The 20,272-nt window shown below is 45.5% G+C and overlaps 1 protein-coding gene across 1 annotated transcript in view; it reads left to right on the forward strand.

The window, feature by feature from the left end:
• Positions 1-11,299: 11,299 nt before the first annotated feature.
• The window catches only part of SCARB2 (scavenger receptor class B member 2), a 76,105-nt gene continuing 67,132 nt past the window's right edge, over positions 11,300-20,272 (forward strand). Inside the window, exon 1 of the mRNA XM_042936157.1 lies at positions 11,300-11,760. Within this exon, the coding sequence (XP_042792091.1) occupies positions 11,644-11,760 (117 nt within the window). The 5' untranslated portion in view covers positions 11,300-11,643. The remainder of the gene's footprint in view (positions 11,761-20,272) is intronic.

A 20,272-nucleotide genomic window follows, 5' to 3' on the forward strand; every position in this document is an offset into this window, starting at 1 on the left:
GGAACTTACCGAAAGCACATTGGATGAAGGCAGCTGAATAGAAAGTGCTCTATAATATGTTGTAATATGTTATATTATATATGAAACGTATATGTCTTTTTCAAAGCTAATAACTCTTTTGCCATCTTTACAACCCAGGAATGTCTTTCTTAAGGGCCTGGGAGCCATCTCTTTGATAAGTAATCATCGAGAAAGATAGCATTCCTCTCTCCCAGTTTCTGTGGGATGGTAGGAGCAGATGCTCGGCTCCAGGCTGTAAAACTACTGCCTGTCCTAAAGATACAAGAAGTCTTATTTTTCCTTTGGATGAGGGCAACTGCTAACACAGATGGCCACTCAATTACCAAGTGAATTTAGGGTGTACTGTGTATGACAAATGGTGCTGTCAAGTCCTCTGACTTGAGGACTAGTTGTTGTTCATCTCGAGGACATGTGTGGAATACATTATATCTGCCTGGGGATACAAAAGGGTGAGATTTTTCCCCTCTTTAGTTGACTGTCTGTGATGCATGTCGCATTCTGGCTTAATGATTAGTCAGTAATAAAACTGTTTTCTTTCTCTACCCTTTTGTGGAGAGAGCTTGGCTGGCAGAAGATTTCACTTTTAATTACATCCCCCCAACATCATCAGAACCTGGAAAGACAGGGCATGACTGAGTTATACACCCCTGGGGGTGGGGCCAGTCATCCAAGGATCAAGCCTGAATGTTTCAGGACATGCCCATCATCAGGGGTCCAGAGAGACCCTGGGCATGTGGAGGAGGCCAGGAACACTGTTCTTTAAGTGCAAACGTGTGGGGCTGGGGGTGGGGTGGTGAGGGCAAATACCAGTTTGAAGATCCATTGAAGGGAGACTACAAAAAAGCACAGTCATGACCCAACCTTGAAGGACTATGGTCTAGCCCGCTGTGCTTCTCATACTTTAATATGCTCATGGATGATAGGTGGTTCGTTCAAATGCAAATTCTGGTTCATTTGGTCCAGAGCAGGGCCTGAGCTTCTCTATGTCTAACCATCTTCCAGATGGTTCTGGGGCTGCCTGTTCTGGGACCCTACTTTGAGTAGCAAGAGGTTAGAGGAAGAGAGTGAATGGTATGGCAGGGAGGAAAATGAAGCAGGACACAGGTCTGAACTGGGGAATGGGGAAGCCAGCTGAAAGGCCACAGGAGGAAACCACTTGATGAGTTTGAAGATAAGTATATACCCACAGTCACCATTACCTATGTTATAGCATTACGTGCCATAAACATATCCATATTCTCCAGAAGTTTCCTCCCACCCTCTTTATTATTATTTATGTGTGTGTGTGTGTGTGCCTGAAATAAGAATACTTAACATAAGATCTACCCTTGTAGCAAAATTTTAAATACACATTACAGTATTGTTACCTATAAACACTATGCTACAGGTAGATCTCTGGTACTCATTGATCTTGCATAAGTGCACCTTTATAGCCTTTGACTAATACCTCCCTGTTGTCCCCTGCCCACAGCTCCCGGTAACCACTATTCTACTCTTTGCTTGTGAGTCTGACAGTTTTAGACTCCACATATAAGTGGTATCATGTAGTTATTTGTCCTTCTGTGACTAGCACATTTCAGTTAGCATAATACCCTCTATGTCCATCCATGTTGTGTCAAATGTCAGGATTTTATTTTTCTTTTTTAAGGCTGAGTAATATAATATTCATTGTGTGAGTATGCCACATTTTCTTTATCCATCCAGACATTGATGGATATTTAGATTGCTTCCATGTCTTGGCTATTGTGAATAATGCTGCAGTGAACACAGGGGTGCGTGTATCTCTTTGAGACCCTAATTTCCATTCCTTTTAATACATACTTAGAAATGGGAATCCTGGAATCATGCAATAAGTTCTAATTTTTATTTTTTTATTAAAAATTTTTTAATGTTTGTTTATTTTTGAGACAGAGAGAGTGTGAGCAGGGGAGGGATAGAGGGAGAGGGAGACACAGAATCTGAAGCAGTCTCCGCGCTCCAGGGTGTCAGCACAGAGCCCGACGTGGATCTCGAACTCATGAAACGCGTGATCATGACCTGAGCCGAAGTTGGACACTTAACTGACGGAGCCATCCAGGTGGCCCTATTTTTTATGTTTTGAGGAACCTCCATACTGTTTTCCACAGTGGTTGCACCAATTTACATTCCCACCAATAGTGCACAAGTGTTCTCTTTTTTCCACATCCTCACCAACACTTGTTATTTTTCTGTTTTTTATTTTTTGTTTTTGTTTTTTTGATAATGGCCAAGGACCTTCATTCTTAAATGTGCAGTTTCGTTTTTAGGTTTCACACACAGATATTAGTATGCCAGATAGTTCCCTCAGGGTTGTCACCTATTGTTAAAGAGTTTGGAACTAATTCCACAATATCACCCAGCATAGGTTAAAGAATAGGTTTTATTAGTGAAAAAGAGAACTCACAACACCAGGGTTAAGGCTGGTGGACAGTGTGAAGCTTCTGTTCTAGAGGAGAAAGCTACTCCCCACCACCCCTTCTTTCTCTACCCCCAATCCTCTCACCACCAGAATAAATCTCCCTTTTTGTAGGACAAGTGTGAGAAAGTGGCCTAGTTTGTAAAGGAGTAAACATATGGCACAGTGCCAGGCCTTCTGGATTTAAGGTTTTGTCTCTCTCTCTCTCTCTCTTTAAAAAAAAAAATTTTTTTTAATGTTTATTTTTGAGAGAGAGAGACAGAGTGCGAGTAGAGGAGGAGCGGAGAGAGAGGGAGACACAGAATCTGAAGCAGGCTCCAGGCTCTGAGCTATCAGCACAGAGCCTGATGTAGGGCTCAAACCCATGAACCACAAATCATGACCTGAGCTGAAGTCAGATGCTTAACCAACTGAGCCACCCAGGTGCCCCTTTCTCATTTTTTTAAGATTGTATATTTAAGTAATCTTTGCACCTGATGTGGGGTTCAAACTCACACCCCCGGGATCAAGAGTCGCATGTTGTACTGACTGAGCCAGCCAGGCTCCCCAGAGTTTTGCCTCTTTGTTGGAGTTGATTAGGAATGCCAGCTGCCCTGTACCTGGCGATCCTGAAGACCTGTGGGATAGTCTCCCATGAGGAGGTAAGGAAAGCTGAGAGGAAGTTGCCGTCTCATGGGTGCTGTCTCTGCTGAGACAATGAGGGAGCTTCTGGGGTCCCTGCTGACCCCAGGTGAACACACATTCTTGGATTGTCCTGCTTCTTATACAACAGAGAATGTACTTATAACTGGTTATCCCTTTTATCTTCTCCCTGGGGAAGAAAGGAGCTAGCACTTTCTAGAATTGTTTTACCATCACTGAATTTTCAAAAGATCTTATTCAAAGAGTGATTATCACTCAAATAAAATGGCATATGAGAAAGAAAAAAACAACCCTTGGGGGTATTTGATATCTATACATCTCTTCCGTATTCTCCCCCATCGTCTCATGAAAGTCCAATGTGAGATGTGTTTTTTCACGGAAGTGAAATTCACATAACATAAAGCTAACTATTTTAAAGCGCACAATTCAGTGACATCAGTATCTAGTTCCAAAATTTCATTGTTGTACAACAGTGTGATATCTAGTTCCAAAACTTCATCATCCCAAAAGAAAACCCTGTGCCCACCAAGCAGTCCCTCCTTATTTCCTCCTCCCCCTGTCCCTGACAACTGCCAATCTTTTTTCTGTCTCTGTGAATTTACTTATTCTGGATATCTCACATAAATGGAATCATATGCTATGTGACCTTTTGTGTGTCTCTTCTTTCACCTAGCGTACTGTGTTCAAGATTCTTCCATGTTGTCGCATATATCAGTACTTTGTCCCTTCCTGTGGCTGAATCATATTCCCCTGTGTCTATATAACACATTTGTTTATCTGTTCATTGGCCAAGACATTTAGGTTATTTTCCCGTTTAGCTATTGTGAATAGTATTGCTATCAACATTTATGTACAAATATTTATTTGAGTACCTATTTTCCAATCCTTCTGGATGTAAATTTGAGTGGAATTTCTGGAATATATGGTAAGGCTATGTTTAACTTTTTTTAAAAAAAAAACATGATTGGTATCCTTTCTCCTCCGGCTTAATGAGAAATGCAGGAAAACAGTGCTACTCAAGATAGCTTGCAGTATAGAGGAAGCAATCACGAGTCATGAATATTCTAAAACATTTTTCATTGAGGCTCCAAAGACAGTGTTTGCTATTTATCAGGGAACTGGAAATATTTCTAAACCAATAGTTGTAAAGTTAACTGAATAGCAATCTTTTTTGATGTGGGATTCACACAGGAGGCTTCTGGGTAATAATTTCAAAGAGGTCCAGGGAATGCGGCTCTAGGCTAGAGGTGAGGGACAGGTCTTATTTTTACCCTTTCCAGAATTTAGTATCTTAACCCCCACTCCCAGCCCTTTCCACAGTCCCAAACACTTCCTTTCTACCACTCAGGGCAGCCCTTGGCAGGACCCTCTTCATGCCCCATTGCCCACCCCCTGCATCCCCCCATCCTCCCACCTTACCCCTGGCCCAGATAGATACTGAGTAAACTTGACTTTTTCATTTAAAACAACTTCTACCCATGCAGTAAATCATAAAATAATAACTGTAAACTCTTGGGTTGTTTATTTAGCCCTGATTTCATAATGTGCAGCAACAGATAGCCCTGATATTTTATAATATGCCACACTGAGTTGAGCAACTGTCTAAACACAACTCAAACCTCATTTGCTTCTAGAAAGTACCATCAAACTACCTCAAATGACAAGAGATAATACTTTTCACATTAGGGCATACACTGGAAATTATATTTTAGCTACCTTGAGGCTGAGGGGAACCTGCAGCTCATTCCTGGCTTGCCATCCTAGTCCAACATCAAGTTCAGGCAGGCAGAAATATGCGCTCTCAAACAGACAATGCCAACCTCACTGCCCCTCCTGGTTGCCCATGTCACTGAGAATGATGGTATTGTCACAGCTTTTTTTTTTTTTTTAATTTTTTTAATGCTTATTTATTTTTGAGAGGGAGAGACAGAGTGTAAGCAGAGGAGGGGCAGAGAGAGAGGGAGACACAGAATCTGAAACAGGCTCCAGACTGAGCTGTCAGCACAGAGTCCGATGCGGGGCTCAAACACAAAACACAAGTTCATGGCCTGAGCAGAAGTCGGATGCTTAACTGACTGAACCACCCAGGCACCTCTTCCTTCCTTCCTTCCTTTCTTTCTTTCTTTCTTTCTTTCTTTCTTTCTTTCTCTCCTTTCTTTTTCTTTCTTTCTCCTTCCTTCCTTCCTTCCTTTTTTAAATGCTTATTTGTTTATTTTGAGAGAGAATCCAAAGAGGCAGGGCTCAATCTCATGTACCGTGAGGTCACGACCTGAGCTGAAATCAAGAGTCAGACGCTTCACTGACTGAGCCACTCAGGTGCCCCACCCCCTTTTTTAAAACCAATTTTCACTGCCTTCCTTTTGCTCTCAGAAAACCTGAGGCTGGAAATCCCAACAAGGAGTTAAGTGGCCAAGAGCCCAGCTTACCTGTGTGAGGGACTTGGGTTTCAGTACTAGCTTTTCTTCTTACTGGCCATGTGATTTTGAACTAATTTGTCAACCTCTCTGTATTTCAGTTTCCTCATTTTTATTTTTTAATTTTATTAAAAAAAATTTTTTTAAAGTTTATTTATTTTGAGAGGCAGAGACAGTACCAGTAGAGGAGGGGCAGAGAGAGAGGGAGAGAGAGAGAATCCCAAGCAGGCTCTACACCTTCAGCAAAGGGCCTGATGTGGGGCTCAAACCCACAAAGCCACGAGATCGTGACTGAGCCGAAACCACAGAGTCAGATGCTTAACTGACTGAGCCACCCAGGCACTCCAGTTTCCTCATTTTTAAAATTGAGATCCAGTATCTACAGGGCTCTGTTAAATGAAATAAGGCAGGCCCAGCATCTACTACATTGCCTGCACACATACAAGCAGTGCATAATACCATGGACATAATAACCATTTTCTGCCCACTATTTCTTTCCTCCTCCGTGCTCCTCTGCCCCCACCCCATGCTCCCCACCACACACACACACACACACACACACCCCACACACACACACACCCAGCCACACACAGACACACACATTCTGTCAGAAGAGACTATGGCCTGTGGCTTGGGCCGGGCGGGGGAAGAGAACAAAGCAAATAGGCTGTGCCTTCCCAGTTGTTACATTTCAAAAACTCTGCATCCTTAGAGGAACAAGAAAAGAAACATAATTTGAAGAGGAGGATTCTTACTTCTGCATGACCCTCAGCAGGATAAAACCCACACAAACTAGAAAAGACTCCTTTAACTTAGGGTGCAAAGATGGTGACAGGGAAGCCACAGGGCTTCCTGGCTGAAGAGGCAGCAGACAGGGCCATGGACAGCTTCACAGACCCCTTCTGCTCTGGCACTCTTGGAGTGGGATATATAAATGATAAGAAAGCTCTAGTCCAGGGGACTGTAACTTATCTCATAAGGAAATTCTGTAAATGTTAGAAGTTTGGGGTGACTGGTGAGATCAGAAGGATGGAAAGAGAAATTTTTTCCTATGAATCCTGCATTGCTCAGGTTAAGGGCACTCCACAAATGTTTAGAAATAACAAATATCGGGGCACCTGGGTGGCTCAGTCAGTTAAGTGTCCCACTCTTGATTTTGGCTCAGGTCATGATCTCATGGTTCATGGGTTCAAGCCCCGCGTTGGACTCTGCACTGACAGCATAGAGCCTGCTTGGGATTCTCTCTCTCCCTCTGTCTCTCTCTACCCCTCTCCCATTTGTACTCTCTCTCTCTCAAAAATAAACTTAAAAAAAAAAAAGGAAATAACAAATGTCAAGTCATGAGGGTGTGATGGTACATTTTATAGATCACCTTCAAATAATAGTAAGAAAGCCAGGAACTTTAGAAACCTCTTGGAGCCAAGCCCATCACAAAGTAAGGAACACCCAGGGCACTTCCATTCTGTTTTAGGCTCCTGGAATTCTAAAATAATTAATAAATAACAAAAAGGGCGTTTCGGTTATCTATCACAGCCTCACAAACTACACAGCCATTCATTTGCTGTGTGGAGTCTGCAGGGATGGCTCGTCGTCTCTGTTCCACATGGCATGTGCCTGTATTCATCTGGGGGCTTAGATGGGCTGGGACATCCCTGATGGCCTCTCACTCTCCAGAGTCTCGCTCTGGATGGCCTCTCATCACCCAGTGGTCTAGTCTGAGCTTCCACCATGGGAGTTGGATTGCAAGGTGAAGGAAGGAGCTGCCAGGCCCCTGAGGGCCTAGACCGGGAATTGGCACACTGTCCATTCCATTCCATTCTCCTGGGTGAGGCAGGTCACAAGACCAGCCTGGACTTAAGGGGTGAAGAAGAAACGCCACCTTTGATTCCAGGAGCAGTAGGAGCCTACAGAGAAAGGAAGAGTTGTTGACTGTCAGGTTTGGAGATTGTCTACCACACCTGTTAAAACCGTGGTGCACTTTAAATGTTGACATTGAACACGTTAACACTTTTCACGCAAAAGTCCGCAATGATGATACGATTAACCTCTTTTGCATATATCCATATTCTAAATTTAATGTGGGGCCCGAAGAGCCCTTCTTGCTTCTCCTGTCTCAGAGTCTGTTGTCCTGGAAACTTTCTTAAGAGTTTGTGAAGTTTTTTCTCTTCCCGAGTCGTGAATGACTATGAAATAGTCATTCACAAGGGCACTCGTTCTTCTCAAGTTCCTGTTTTTCTGATTTTAGGAATAGAGAGGTCACTGGGAACATTCCTGATTGTCTCCCTTCCAGGGCGCCAGCCTCCTCATCTAACCAGTGGCAGCAGGAATCTCTTCCCACACCACCTGACCCTCTAGAGAGTGATTATTAGGGGCTATTAGTCTGTGTATCTGCCTTGGAGTCACCACTCCCTATATGTAGAGGTGAGTCTCACCTGTGGAGTGAAATGATTCTATAGCACGAGGGGATTTTTATTAATGCCAATTAGCAGTGGAGGTGACACATCCTATAGATCAGAAATAAGGAGGATGTTCCAAGGGGCTTTGGGAAGCTTGTATGAGAATTTGGGGGCTTTGGGCATAGTCCCTATCTGTAGCTGCCATGGGGTGGAGAAAAAGACAGACCTGAACAGAAAGACAGCCAGTCCAGGCGCTACAAAGCTGTGTCAGCTCTTTACGATATGACAGAAATTGCTGTGGGATCACAGACTGCTATTTGGGGAACATGCGTTTTTTGGGTTTTTTTTAAAGCTGTTTATATTTTCTGTAATTAGGTCCTTTTTGTTCTCTGTTAGTGTTTAGTACATTTTTTAAATGCTAGTCTGGTCAGCTGTACTAAGAGGAACCAAGAAAGAGGTTTTTGTCCAGTTTGGACCAGAGTTTTAAAGGGGAAGCAGCTTACGAACCGCCTGACATAGTTGAAACAATGGAGTCATGTTGCCTGAGTGAGAGAGCCTCAGACTGAGGGTATCAGAGTTGAAAACGCTTGTTCAGAGACTCTCGCCACACCAAGATGTATTTATCAAATCTGGGCCCATCTCTCCATCCGCGTAGTCTGTTACTCCTCTAGTGGCCCAGACAAGAGGCAAAAAGGAACCTCAATGAACAATGAGAAGGAAGAGTGCACTGGGATTGGTGGCCCAGGGCTGCGGTGGGTGTTAGGGGTGTTAGAGTTTGCTCTCAAGAATAGAGCTAGCAAAAAAAAAAAAAAGAAAAAAAAAAAAAAAAAAGAATAGAGCTAGCAAACAGAAAATCCAGTATTAGTGGGATACAGGGGAGGAAGGGTTCAATTTGAGCTTGAAGTGCTGGCAGCCAAATAGGAAGGAAGTTTACCAGATCTTTTTTCTAGTTAATGAGGGAGAGGACACCCACCATCTGCCGAGGACCCCAACCATTGCCTAGGAAGGGGACGAGCAAGGGTGAGTGGGCTAGCATGGTCCCCGAAGCAAACTAGGGCACAGGGAGAGCTACGGTAGATAGCTGGGATCTGGAGCAGAGGGGGGACATGACTGAGCATTCCCACGGCAGGTCTGGGGGTAGGCAAATGCTGCTGATTGTGGGCACCTGAAGACTGGGGACCACCCAGGCACCAAGGCTTGAAAGAGTTTCTCATTCCAGACCCCACCCCACCCCCAGGCCTGGTTCTCGGGGGCTGTTGCTCAAAGACCTTTGGTAGCTGCAGCTGGGTAGAGCTGGGATTGGGCACCATTGTCACTGTCAATGCCCCAGGTTTAGGTCTGTTCCAGTTATCTAAACCTGAGTAACACATGAGGCTAAACCTTAGTGGATTAAAACACCAACAATCCTTTATTTTGCATTTCAGGCAGGGCAAGGCAGGGACCACTGTGCTCCATATGTCTAGGGCCCATGACTCAAATGGCTGGGTACCACAGGGGGCTGACTGGGCATCTCTCTTCCTGCAGGCTCAGGCCATCTCCCTGCGGTCTCTCCTGTGTTCTCTCCAGCATGGAGTTCTCAGGATAGCTAGACCTGATGGTGGCTCAGGGCTCCAAAATTTCCAGATGCCCAGGCAGAAAGAAATTACAAGGCCTTTTTCATCTGGTTTCAGAAGTTCCAGGATATGTGATTTCTACCATATTCCATTGGTTTAACAAATCACTAAATTCGGCCCAAATTCAAAGGTAAAAGGTGAAGACCCCACCTCATAGCTGGAATGTCAAAGAATTTGCCATCATTTTTAATTATCTCACCAAGTCCTTAACAAAGTCTCCCCAGTGAACTCCCTGTCTGCAGATTCTCATTGATGGCAGCTGGGAGGCAGCAATGCACAGGGTAGGAAAGGCAGGAGCTTTGGAGACTACCAGGTGCGCATTCTTGTCTAGACAGGCTCCACCATTGAGCAACCGGTTGAGCTTGTTAGGTTACTTACCTTTCAGAGCCATGGTGTCCTTGTGTGTCAGATGGGAATAATAATACAATAGTGACCAAGAAAACGTACTTGTCAGATCTTCCAGTGCAGAACATAAGTGACCCACGGATCTGTCCCAGAGGCTGAGATCTGACATCCGTCCTCTGATATTCATCCCCAGCATGGTGCAGAGGCCATTTTCCTGGGGCTGCTCCTATCCCATGACTAAGTGCAAGAGGTCTATTCCTGGGAGATGCTGGACTCCTGGGACAGGCCAGTTTAGCTTGAGGACCCCCTACAGCCTTGTGGAAGTCTGTTAGAGCTGCACTGTAGTATAAGAAGCTTCCTTCCACTCAACCTTCCTTCCTTGCCTCTCTACATAGGTCACACCTGTATCCTGGGTCCAGCTGTCTGGCTATGTTCCCTTCTCAGTCTCTTGCAGAGTGGCAATGAGTGGCAATGTGTAGCCCTGCTTTGGCGGCGGGGGGGGGGGGGGGGGGGGGGGCCGGGGAGGGTGTTGGGGAATGGGACAAACAGCCACCTGGTCACATGGTTGCTGTGAGTTTAAATAATGGGTGTCTGTAAGCACCTAACCAAAGGCTGGCATATAGGTGACATTCATTCAACTAATATTGAGTCCCTGCTGTGTGCAGGCTTTGGCCTGTGTGCCTGGGACATAATGGTGAGCAAAACAAATAGGAACAGTGTCACGGCCACTTGCTTGAGGCTTCTTACTGTAGCGTCTCACAGCTGAGGGATAAAGTCCCAACTCTTCTAGGGGACACAAAGAGCCTTTCAGAGTCTGACCCTAAGGGACCTCAACACCTCCCACCCTGCACTCTGCACACCTGAACCTAGACTCAAAAGGAATTTTTCTTTCCTCCTTCAGTCTTGCTCTTTCACGCCCAATGTCTTAGCACACTTTTTTCCTCTCCTTGAAATACCTCTCACACCCTTGCACACACCCCTTCCACATTCCCCAAGATCCATTTCAATTGTGGGGTCCTAGGTGCCCCCCCTCTCCCGGGGGGCAGAACACGCTTGCGGGCACAGATCTCAGCACGCACCTCGGAAGAGCACTTGTAACATTGTGCATGAACTGCTGTAACAGTGTCCTGCTAACTGGTGAGCCTGTCTAGAGCAGGGGCAATGTGGTATCCACCCCGCATCCCCAGTGCTTGGTACTTGGTAGGTCCGCAGTTCACTCGTGCGAAGCGTCTGTGTGAATGGCCGTGGGAGTCCAGGCGAATTTCCGGAGTGACCCGGGCGGGCCTGCGTCGGGGAGGCGGGGGCGCATCTGGGCTCGGCCGCGGTCCGTGAGCCGCAGCGCCGGGGGGCCGCCCGGGACGCGCGCGGCTCGCTCGGGCCGAATCGCGGCGGCCGCCGCGGGGCACATGACTGCGGGCTCAGCCTCCGCCCCGCCCGTTTCCCCGCGCAGCTGCTGGCCGTCGCCTCCCGGGGCTGCGGCGAACCGGGCCGGCGAGCGTCACCGCCCTGCGCGCTCCCTCTCTCGCTCCTGACTAAGCGGGGCCGGCGCCCGACTGCCCGAGCGAGGGAAACCGAAACCGAAGCGGGTCGTCCCCTCCCCGGGCCGCCAGGCAGGCGCGCGGGAGCCGGAGCCCAGCCGCGGAGCCGGGAGCCGCGCGCAGAGCCGGGACCGCGGGCACCTCGGGGTAGCGGGTGTTGAGGCCGCTGCAGCGGCGGCCCCTCCCTCCTTTCTGTCGAGTCGCCGGCCCGCGAGGCCCGGCCCGGGAGCGGCGCGCAAAATGGGCAGGTGCTGCTTCTACACGGTCGGGACGCTGTCCCTGCTCCTGCTGGTGACCAGCGTCACACTGCTGGTGGCTCGGGTTTTCCAGAAGGCCGTGGACCAGACCATCGAGAAGGTGAGGCCGGCGAGGTGTGTGTGTGTGTGTGTGTGTGTGTGTGTGTGTGTGTGTGTGTGTACGCGCGCGCGCTCCCGTGTTGGGCGGGGGACACTTCCAGCCCACCCTCGGACTGCTGTACCTCCTGCAAAGAACATCTGCACCCCGGCAGACCCTCCCGACCAGAGCCCTCCTTTCGTATTTGTCTTCTCGAGGTTGGTAGGTAAGGGTTCAAGAAGGATGGGGAGGAATAATAGGATAAAATTATGGGTCTAGACTTTTTTTTTTTTAAGCTTTCACTTACATTCTATCATTTGCATACCCCTCCACGCCCTCTCTACGCCCCAGTCTCAGCTCGGCCCAAACATATTTCCCACCCACTTCATGAAAAAACAAAACTAAATGAAAAACACCACAGCCCAGGCAGGTTTCTTGGCTGCTTGCTGTGGCCTTTGAAGTGGTGTAGGGCTGTGAATGAGAAGCGGGTGTGCGGTCTATTGTGTTCTTGCCTTCCTGGACTGGGCAGGGCAGTCAGCAGAGAGGGCAGGCCTCTGGACTGGGTAGCATTTCAGTCCATCGGAGTCTCCGCAAGGTACCTTCCAACTAAGCATGTGGTATCTTGTACCCATCCTCTGTGTTGCTTTGTCTCACTTTGGATTCTTGTTCTTCTTAAATTACCATAAACTTCAGGCAAGGATGCATTGAGGTTCTCGAAAGAATCTGAACCTGTCTTTTAGCCTAGATGACTGGCCTGGAGAGCTGATCATTTCAGAAGACGTGTGGGTCATTTGACTTTACCAGTGCTCATTCCTTCTGCCCTTTCACACACACCCACCAATCTGTGTGGAAAGAGGAACAAGAGAGAGTTACTGGGATCACTTTTTCCTTAAAAAAAAAAAAAATAATAATTGGAGCAGCCTTTCTTGTTAGCACCGATAACCACAAGTTTAATTTCTGCCACTGGTTTTCACTTGCTGCTGGATGGATTAAAAAAAAAAAAAAAAACAGTTTGATCACTGAACTCCCAGTCAAGTTGTGTCATCCAGGTGGCAACAGACATGTTCCTTTATTTTTTTTTATTTTTTTTAATGTTTATTTATTTTTGAGACAGAGAGAGACAGAGCATGAACAGGGGAGGGGCAGAGAGAGAGAGAGGGAGACACAGAATCCGAAACAGGCTCCAGGCTCTGAGCTGCCAGCACAGAGCCCGATGTGGGGCTTGAACTCACGGACCGTGAGATCGTGACCTAAGCCGAAGTCGGACGCTTAACCGACCGAGCCACCCAGGTGCCTCCAGACATGTTCCTTTAATAGAGGTCATGAAAAGCCATCAGTTACTTGAAATCTGGCAGTTAAAGGTAAATTAAAAAAAAAAAAAGTCATGGTAAAGCATAATTTAATTTTAAAGTTTATGTTAAGGAAACATTAAGTTCACATTTTTTATTAAAGTTTACTTATTTATTTTCAGAATGAGAGAGAGAGAGAGAGGGAGGGGCAGAGAGAGAGGAAGAGAGAGAATCCCAAGTAGAGTCTTTGCTCTCAGTGCAGAGCCCCACATGGGGCTTGATCCCATGAACCATGAGATCATGACCTGAGCCGAAATTAAGGGACACTTAACCGACGAGCCACTCAGGCGCCCCTAAGTTCACATTAGTAAGGGAAGATGAAACCCACTGTCTGAGCTTCTCAAAGACCACTGTTTTCCCTGAGTACCCATGAAGGAAGAAAACTAAACAGCATCTTTTCTGCTCTTGGCCACCTGCAAATCCATGGCAAGATTGTTTAGGGATATAAACCCTTCCCTGGATGACCAGAGTTAAGCAATGCAATTACAGTCCCTATGTGAATCTTCTTGTGTGGCTTTAAAAGGCTGTTTCAGAAGAGCCCTATGAGAGGAGCTGTCTCCCTGGTGCCTCAGATGTTACCAGCCCTCAGATGCTCTGTGGGTCTCCATTTCATGGACAGGTAGGGAGGTGGCTGTACAGCAGTTTGCCTGGGCCTTGAGTTTGCACTGATACTTGGTGATTGGCTTTTTTATCTGGTTTTCTCTGTGAGGAATGGACTCTGATCAGACTAATAAATCATAGTACAGGGGAAGTGGATTTTCAGAATTGCCCAACCCCGTTAAAGAACACCATGCAAGGTGGCATATACAGTTAAATGACAGGGCTAGTTCCAGTGGACAGGAATGTTGCCAAGTCGGCCAGAGGGCATGCATGACCATCATTACCATTCTTTTCTCCCCGGTCACCTGCAGTGTGGTGGCCTGGGATAGTGGGACAGAGTAAGGACTCTGCAGTCTACACCCCTGGACATCAGTCCTGGTCCACCATGCTCTAGCTGCATGACTTTGGGCTAGGTTTCCTGATTCTGGGTTTCCCCATCTGTAAATGAGGATAAAAACAACTCACAAAAATAGGTTGTAGGAATTATTAGGGAAAATGGGTAATTTTCATGGGATATCTTTAGTGCTTTGTAAGTCAGTTTTATTTTTGTTAGAAGCCACATGCGCAAAGGAAAAATATATGAGATTTGAAGTCAGACATCCTGTATTCAAATCCTGACCTTACCATTTGCAAGCTTTTTGATTCTGGGCAAGTTACTGAAGTACCATGAGCCTCAATTTCATTTCTTGGGAAAGTAAGGATGTTAGCTATCTTAGGCACAGTGGTGCATTTACCATGAAGCACACAAAGCTTATACTTGAGGCCCTCAGATGCACAGGCCCTTCCAACAGCCTCCACGTAATTCTGTATCCAAAATTTTCTTTTTTCTTAGGAAGGGTCTCCTCACACTGTATAAGCTTCCCACAAACCCTGCCTCTGTGTGTGCTGTTGTGAGACTGAGGGAGGTAATCTGTGTAAAGCACCCGGGACAGTATCAGGCAGAGGATAGGTGATCAGTTACGGCTGCTGTCATTCTTTCCATTGGTATCATTATGGAACGATCCTTGACCTTAATATAGTTAACTTGACCTTAATATGCTTATAATGTAATCTAGTCTGATACTCCCAGTTTGGTTTTTTTTTGTTTTTGTTTTTTTTTTTTTTTTTTAACGTTTATTTATTTTTGAGACAGAGAGAGACAGAGCATGAACGGGGGAGGGTCACAGACAGAGGGAGACACAGAATCTGAAACAGGCTCCAGGCTCTGAGCTGTCAGCACAGAGCCCGACGCGGTGCTCGAACCCACGGACCTGATCTGATCATGACCTGAGCCGAAGTCGGACGCTTAACCGACCGAGCCACCCAGGCGCCCCTCCCAGTTTGTTTTTGTTTTTGTTTTTGTTTTTTTCATCTGAAGATTTTCCATGCCCTGACTGGTCTATATCAAAAAAGAAGACAGGAAAGGGGAGAAATTCAAATGAATAGGTTTGGCTAATTGTGAGAAGCAAAGTAACATAATCCCTATTAGAATAATTTGCAGGGAGATTTTAAGATTAAAGGGAGATTTAAATTTTGGCCGGTGAATGGAGTGGAAGGAACCAAGACAATTTGATTCCATTCTTTGTTTATTTTTTGTTTTTGTTTTTGTTTTTGTTTTTGTTTTTGTTTTTTTGAGAGAGAGTGAGAAAGAGAGAGAGAATGATCCGGGGGAGAGGAGCAAAGGGAGAGAGAGAGAGAGTCTTAACCAGGCTCCATGCTCATGGAGCCTGACGCAGGACTCAATCCCATGACACCTGAATTCATGACCTGGGCCAAAATCAAGAGTTGGATGCTAAACCGACTGAACCACCCAGGTGCCCCTGGCTCTATTCTTGGCCTCACTGGTTACCGCCTTGTATTGAGCAAGCCCTGTAATTCTTTCTGCTTCAGTTTTCTCAATTGCAAAACAGGCACAGTAATGTCTCCCTCGTTGTCTGCTCACACCCACTTCTTAGAGGATATTCTGAGCACTAACCAGGCCTTCTCTCTCAAGCGTATTGACTTCCTGAAGACAGAGCTTTGCAGAAACCATTTAACCTCTTTTTCCTCCTTGGAACCCGGGAGGGCAGATTTTTACGTTCTGTCTCCTTTGATGACCCCCCTAATTGTCCTGGCACTCAGCACACACTGGTAGGTACACAACAAATGCCTGTTGCCTCACATTTGATCATTGTAGTTGAAAGAGCAGTGTTCTAGGAATCAGCAGAACTTGGTTAACATTCTTTGTTTCTGTCATTATGAAATACTTGGGTGAAGTTGAGCAAGCCCAGTAGCGAATATTGAACCCCTCAAAAAACCTCGGGTTTCTCATTTTGAAATAACACCTGCCTTAGAGTTGTCGCCAGGAGTGAAGTAAAAGGATTGCTGGAAAAAAGCACCTTGCGGAGGGCCCAGATGGTAACATTTGTTACTGTTTTCAGCTATCGTTTTCTCATCTGTGAACTGAAGCTTATGTCGAGAGAAGGTTCCTTCTAGCTCCAGACTTCTGAGATTCTGTGCCTCAGGTGTGTGAGCTTTGTTTAAGAGCAACATTGCAGCTCAGAATATTAAGCTTGCCCTTAGACGCATGGACAGTTTGAACGCCTCCCAGAAATGGGGCTGCAGTGCCAGCCAGAGTCAGGGCTGGTGAAGAAGAAATGGGCTGGCAAGGGAGCCAGTGAGAAGAAAAGAGACGGCTCACAGGTTTTCCTTCCTGTGCCCAGGCCAAGGAAGGGTGAAAGCATTCGGTGTCAGGGATGAGATGAACAGGACAAATATACTTATCCTTGGCTGGGACCTGAGGCTCTGGGCAAGCGACATCAGCTAGCCTCTTTTAGGAGCCATGTAACTTGGGAGCCGTTCTGCTGATGCCTCAAAAAATGAGATACGATCACCGCTAAATTAACCAAATAACATTAAAGGTGGATATGTGGGGGTCTTCTTTTTTACAGTTGAATTAGTTAAACATCTTCACGTATGTGTATGTAAAGACAATCAACTGTATCCAATCTTAAAAGGATCTTTCTTGCATCTCCTGAATTGCCTGTTTTCAGGGTTATGACGACTTAGGACCTTAGAATAAGAAAAAACCTTAAGCACCACTTAATCTGTTATTTTACAGTCAAGGAACCTGAGCCTGTGCCAGTTTTTTAAAAAATTTATTTAGTGAGAGGGGGAGAGCAAGCGAGTGCGTGGGAGAAAGCAGGGAAGGGACAGAGAGAGAAGGACAGAGAAAAAGAGAGGGAGAGGGAGAGAGCATGAGCAGGGGAGGGGCAGAGAAAGGGGGAGAGAGAGAACCCCAAGCAGGTGTCTCACGTCCAATGCAGAGCCCGATGATGGCTCGAACTGATGAACCAGGAGATCACGACCTGAGCCAATATCAAGAGTCAGATGCTCAACTGACTGAGCCACTTGGGCGGCCCCAAGCCTATGTCAGTTTTTAAATATGATGGTGGGTATCAAACTGCCTTTATATTCATGTGCCACTAGAAATGTAAATAACTGACTTATCAGAGGTTGGATGGAGGGGAAGGGGTAGGGTTAGGCATGTAAGCTGGGTCTCCTAAATCACTTTTCCCACCCCAAGGATGAGCATATACTCTGTTGCCTGCAACAGTCCTGATTTATTTATACCTGTTGTCCTGGCATAATTACTGGCACCCTCTTTTCTTTTAAAAGATCCTTGGTTTGGAGCACCTGGGTGGCTCAGTCAGTTAAGCGTCTGACTTTGGCTCAGGTCATAATCTCAGGGTTCGTGGGTTCGAGCCCCGCATCTGGCTCTGTGCTGACAGTGTGGAGCCTGGAGCCTGCTTCAGATTCTCTGTCTTCCTCTCTCTCTGCCCCTCCTCTGCTCACATTCTGTCTCTCAAAAATAAACATTTAAAAAAATTACAGTTTAAAAGATCCTTGGTTTGGGATACCTGGGTGGCTCAGTCAGTTAAGTGTCCAACTTTTGATTTTGACTCAGGTTATGATCTCATGGTTTGTGAGTTCGAGCCCCACATCAGGCTCTGCACTGGCAGTGTGGAGTCGGCTTGGGATTCTCTCTCTCCCTTTATGCCCCTCCTCCACTAATGTTCTCTTTCTGTGTCTCTCTCTGTCTGTCTGTCTCTCTCTCTCAAAAATAAATAAACATTAAAAAAAAATAAAAGATCCTTGGTTTGGATAATAAGTTCTATTCTCACATGCCACATTCTCTCCACTTCTTAGCAATAAAGAGGAGCAAGAAGCTAAGGCCAACTCAAGCTGGCTGCAGAATGGTAATTTTTTTTTTTGTAAAGCTGGAAGAGGAAGCTCCTGGAAGTCTAAGGGTGAGAACCACAGGACAGTAAGGCCTCCTAAGGGTACAGTAGAAACTGGAAAGTTAGCAGGACCCGGGCACACTCTGTGTCCCCCCACTGTTCCTCTGGTTGCCCTACCGAATAGTTTCCTCTGTTTACTTGTTGGGCCCGGGCTGTTTACTCATCCAGTGCTTCCTCAGCCCCAACCCCATGTGACACTCCAGCTGCTGGCCTCCCATGGACATGGTTTATCTCTTGGTTTCTCCCTTCCAGATTTGTGACAGAGTAATGTGATTGGCTCAGCACGAGCAGAAATCATAGATCCTTAAACAGAGGCAGTAGTATCCTCGCAATATTCTTTAACTCTTAAGCAAAATTATCCAACCCCTCCTTGGCTCTTAGAAACATGATCTTGTGATATCAAAATCATATTATGTTTCTTTCAACATCTTACTAATTCACGGTGACCACGAATGCATTCATTATTATTGGCTAAGACAATGGAGTAAACCAGTTGTTGTCAGTGTGGTCCCTAGACTCTAGGAATGACATCAAAATCACTTATGGAGTTTAAAAAATACAGATGCAGGGCATGTGGGTGGCTCAGTTAGTTAAGCGTCTGACTTGATTTTGGCTCAGGTCATGATCTCACAAGTAACTGAGATCGAACCCTGTGTGGGCTTTGTGCTGACAGCGAGGAACCTGCTTGGGATTCTCTCTCTCCCTCTCTCTCTGCCCCTCCACTGTTCATTTGCCTGCACACGTGCTCTCTTTCTCAAGATAGATAAATAAACGTTTAAATAAAGAAAGTCAAAATAAAAAGTACAGATGCTACCAGCCCTGCTGAATCAGACTCCTTAGGCCTGGCACCCAAGTTGAAAAGCAGACTATGAAGGGGCATCTGGGTGGCTCAGTCAGTTAAGCCTCTGACTTCAGCTCAGGTCATGATCTCACAGTTCGTGGGTTCAAGCCCCACGTTAGTCTCTGTGCTGACAGCTCAGAGCCTGGAGCCTGCTTCAGATTCTCTGTCTCCCTCTCTCTCATCCCTCCCCTGCTCATACTCTGTCTCTCTCTCACTCACCCTCTCTCTCAAAAATAAATAAACATTAAAAAAACTAAAAAATAAAAAGCTAACCATCAAGCCCGTGACTGGTTTGGATGGTGGTTATGGCAGCCCACATCTTCACTCCTCCAGATGGCATTTCCTTTTTTTTTTTTTAACTTTGTATTTTATTCTTTATTTTTGTTTATTTTTCTGATAGGAAATACATGCCATCATAAAAAGTCAGATGCAACAAAAATTAATAAAACAAAGATAACTACTGTTAACATATTGTTAATTATTCCATGTTTTTATTTGTGCACACATACTAACAGATATACTTTACAAAAATTAGATGCTTCTGTTCCCACTCTATTTATTTTTAATTTCATCTAGTGAAGTTGACATATAAGAGAGATGATAATTCTAGTTGAGGATATTACTACTAGTGATTACTATTATTCTTCAAGTTTACATTAAAGGAAAGATGGGGGGAGGGGAAGGTGGTTGTTTGCGAGAACCGTTTTTGCTTTCTTGCTTAATAAAGTGCAAGATTTCATTCTGTCAGGCCACAGCAAAGGGGCCATCTGTTCTGCCAGACATTTGCTTGTTTCCTGGGGAAGAATCAGCAGGTGGGATTGTAAGAGCATTAATGAAAACATAGGATGTTGGCCAAGTGACTAGGCATTTATGGCCTGTATCTTCAAGATATATATATACTATATATACATGGTATACTAAATGAGGGGACCATTTTTCATCAAAACTGGTAACTAGTCAAAAGCAACTGAGGAAAATAAGGCTACTTTTGGTTTTTGCAGTCTATATCTAAAAATATTTACATATATACTTTGGCAGTCATTCATTTATTTAGCAAATATTTACCGAGTGTGGACCATTTGCGAGACAATGTGCTGGGAGCTGTGGATACAGTAATAAAGTAGACACAATCCCTACACTTACAGAATTTATAATCTAATTCAAATTTTTTGGGCTCAGGCCCCTTTACATTCTTAAACTGAAGACCCTAAAGAGCTTACATTTGTGTGAGTTATATCTATCAATATTTACAATATTAGAAATTAAAACGGGTAAATTTTTAAAGCACAAGAATACACAAACACGTATTAGCTGTCAGAGAGCAATGACATCATTATATGTCTGGTGACCTCTAGAAAACTGCACTCTACACTCATGAGGGGATGAGCATGAAAAGGGCAACTAATGTCTTAAGATTATTAGGAAAATAGTTTTTAACCTTGTGGACCCCCTCAGAGGGTCTTGGGGACCCCCAGGGGCCCTCAGGC

This window comes from Panthera leo, chromosome B1, assembly GCF_018350215.1.
Source record: "Panthera leo isolate Ple1 chromosome B1, P.leo_Ple1_pat1.1, whole genome shotgun sequence".
In the NCBI taxonomy this organism is placed as follows: Eukaryota; Metazoa; Chordata; class Mammalia; order Carnivora; family Felidae; genus Panthera; species Panthera leo.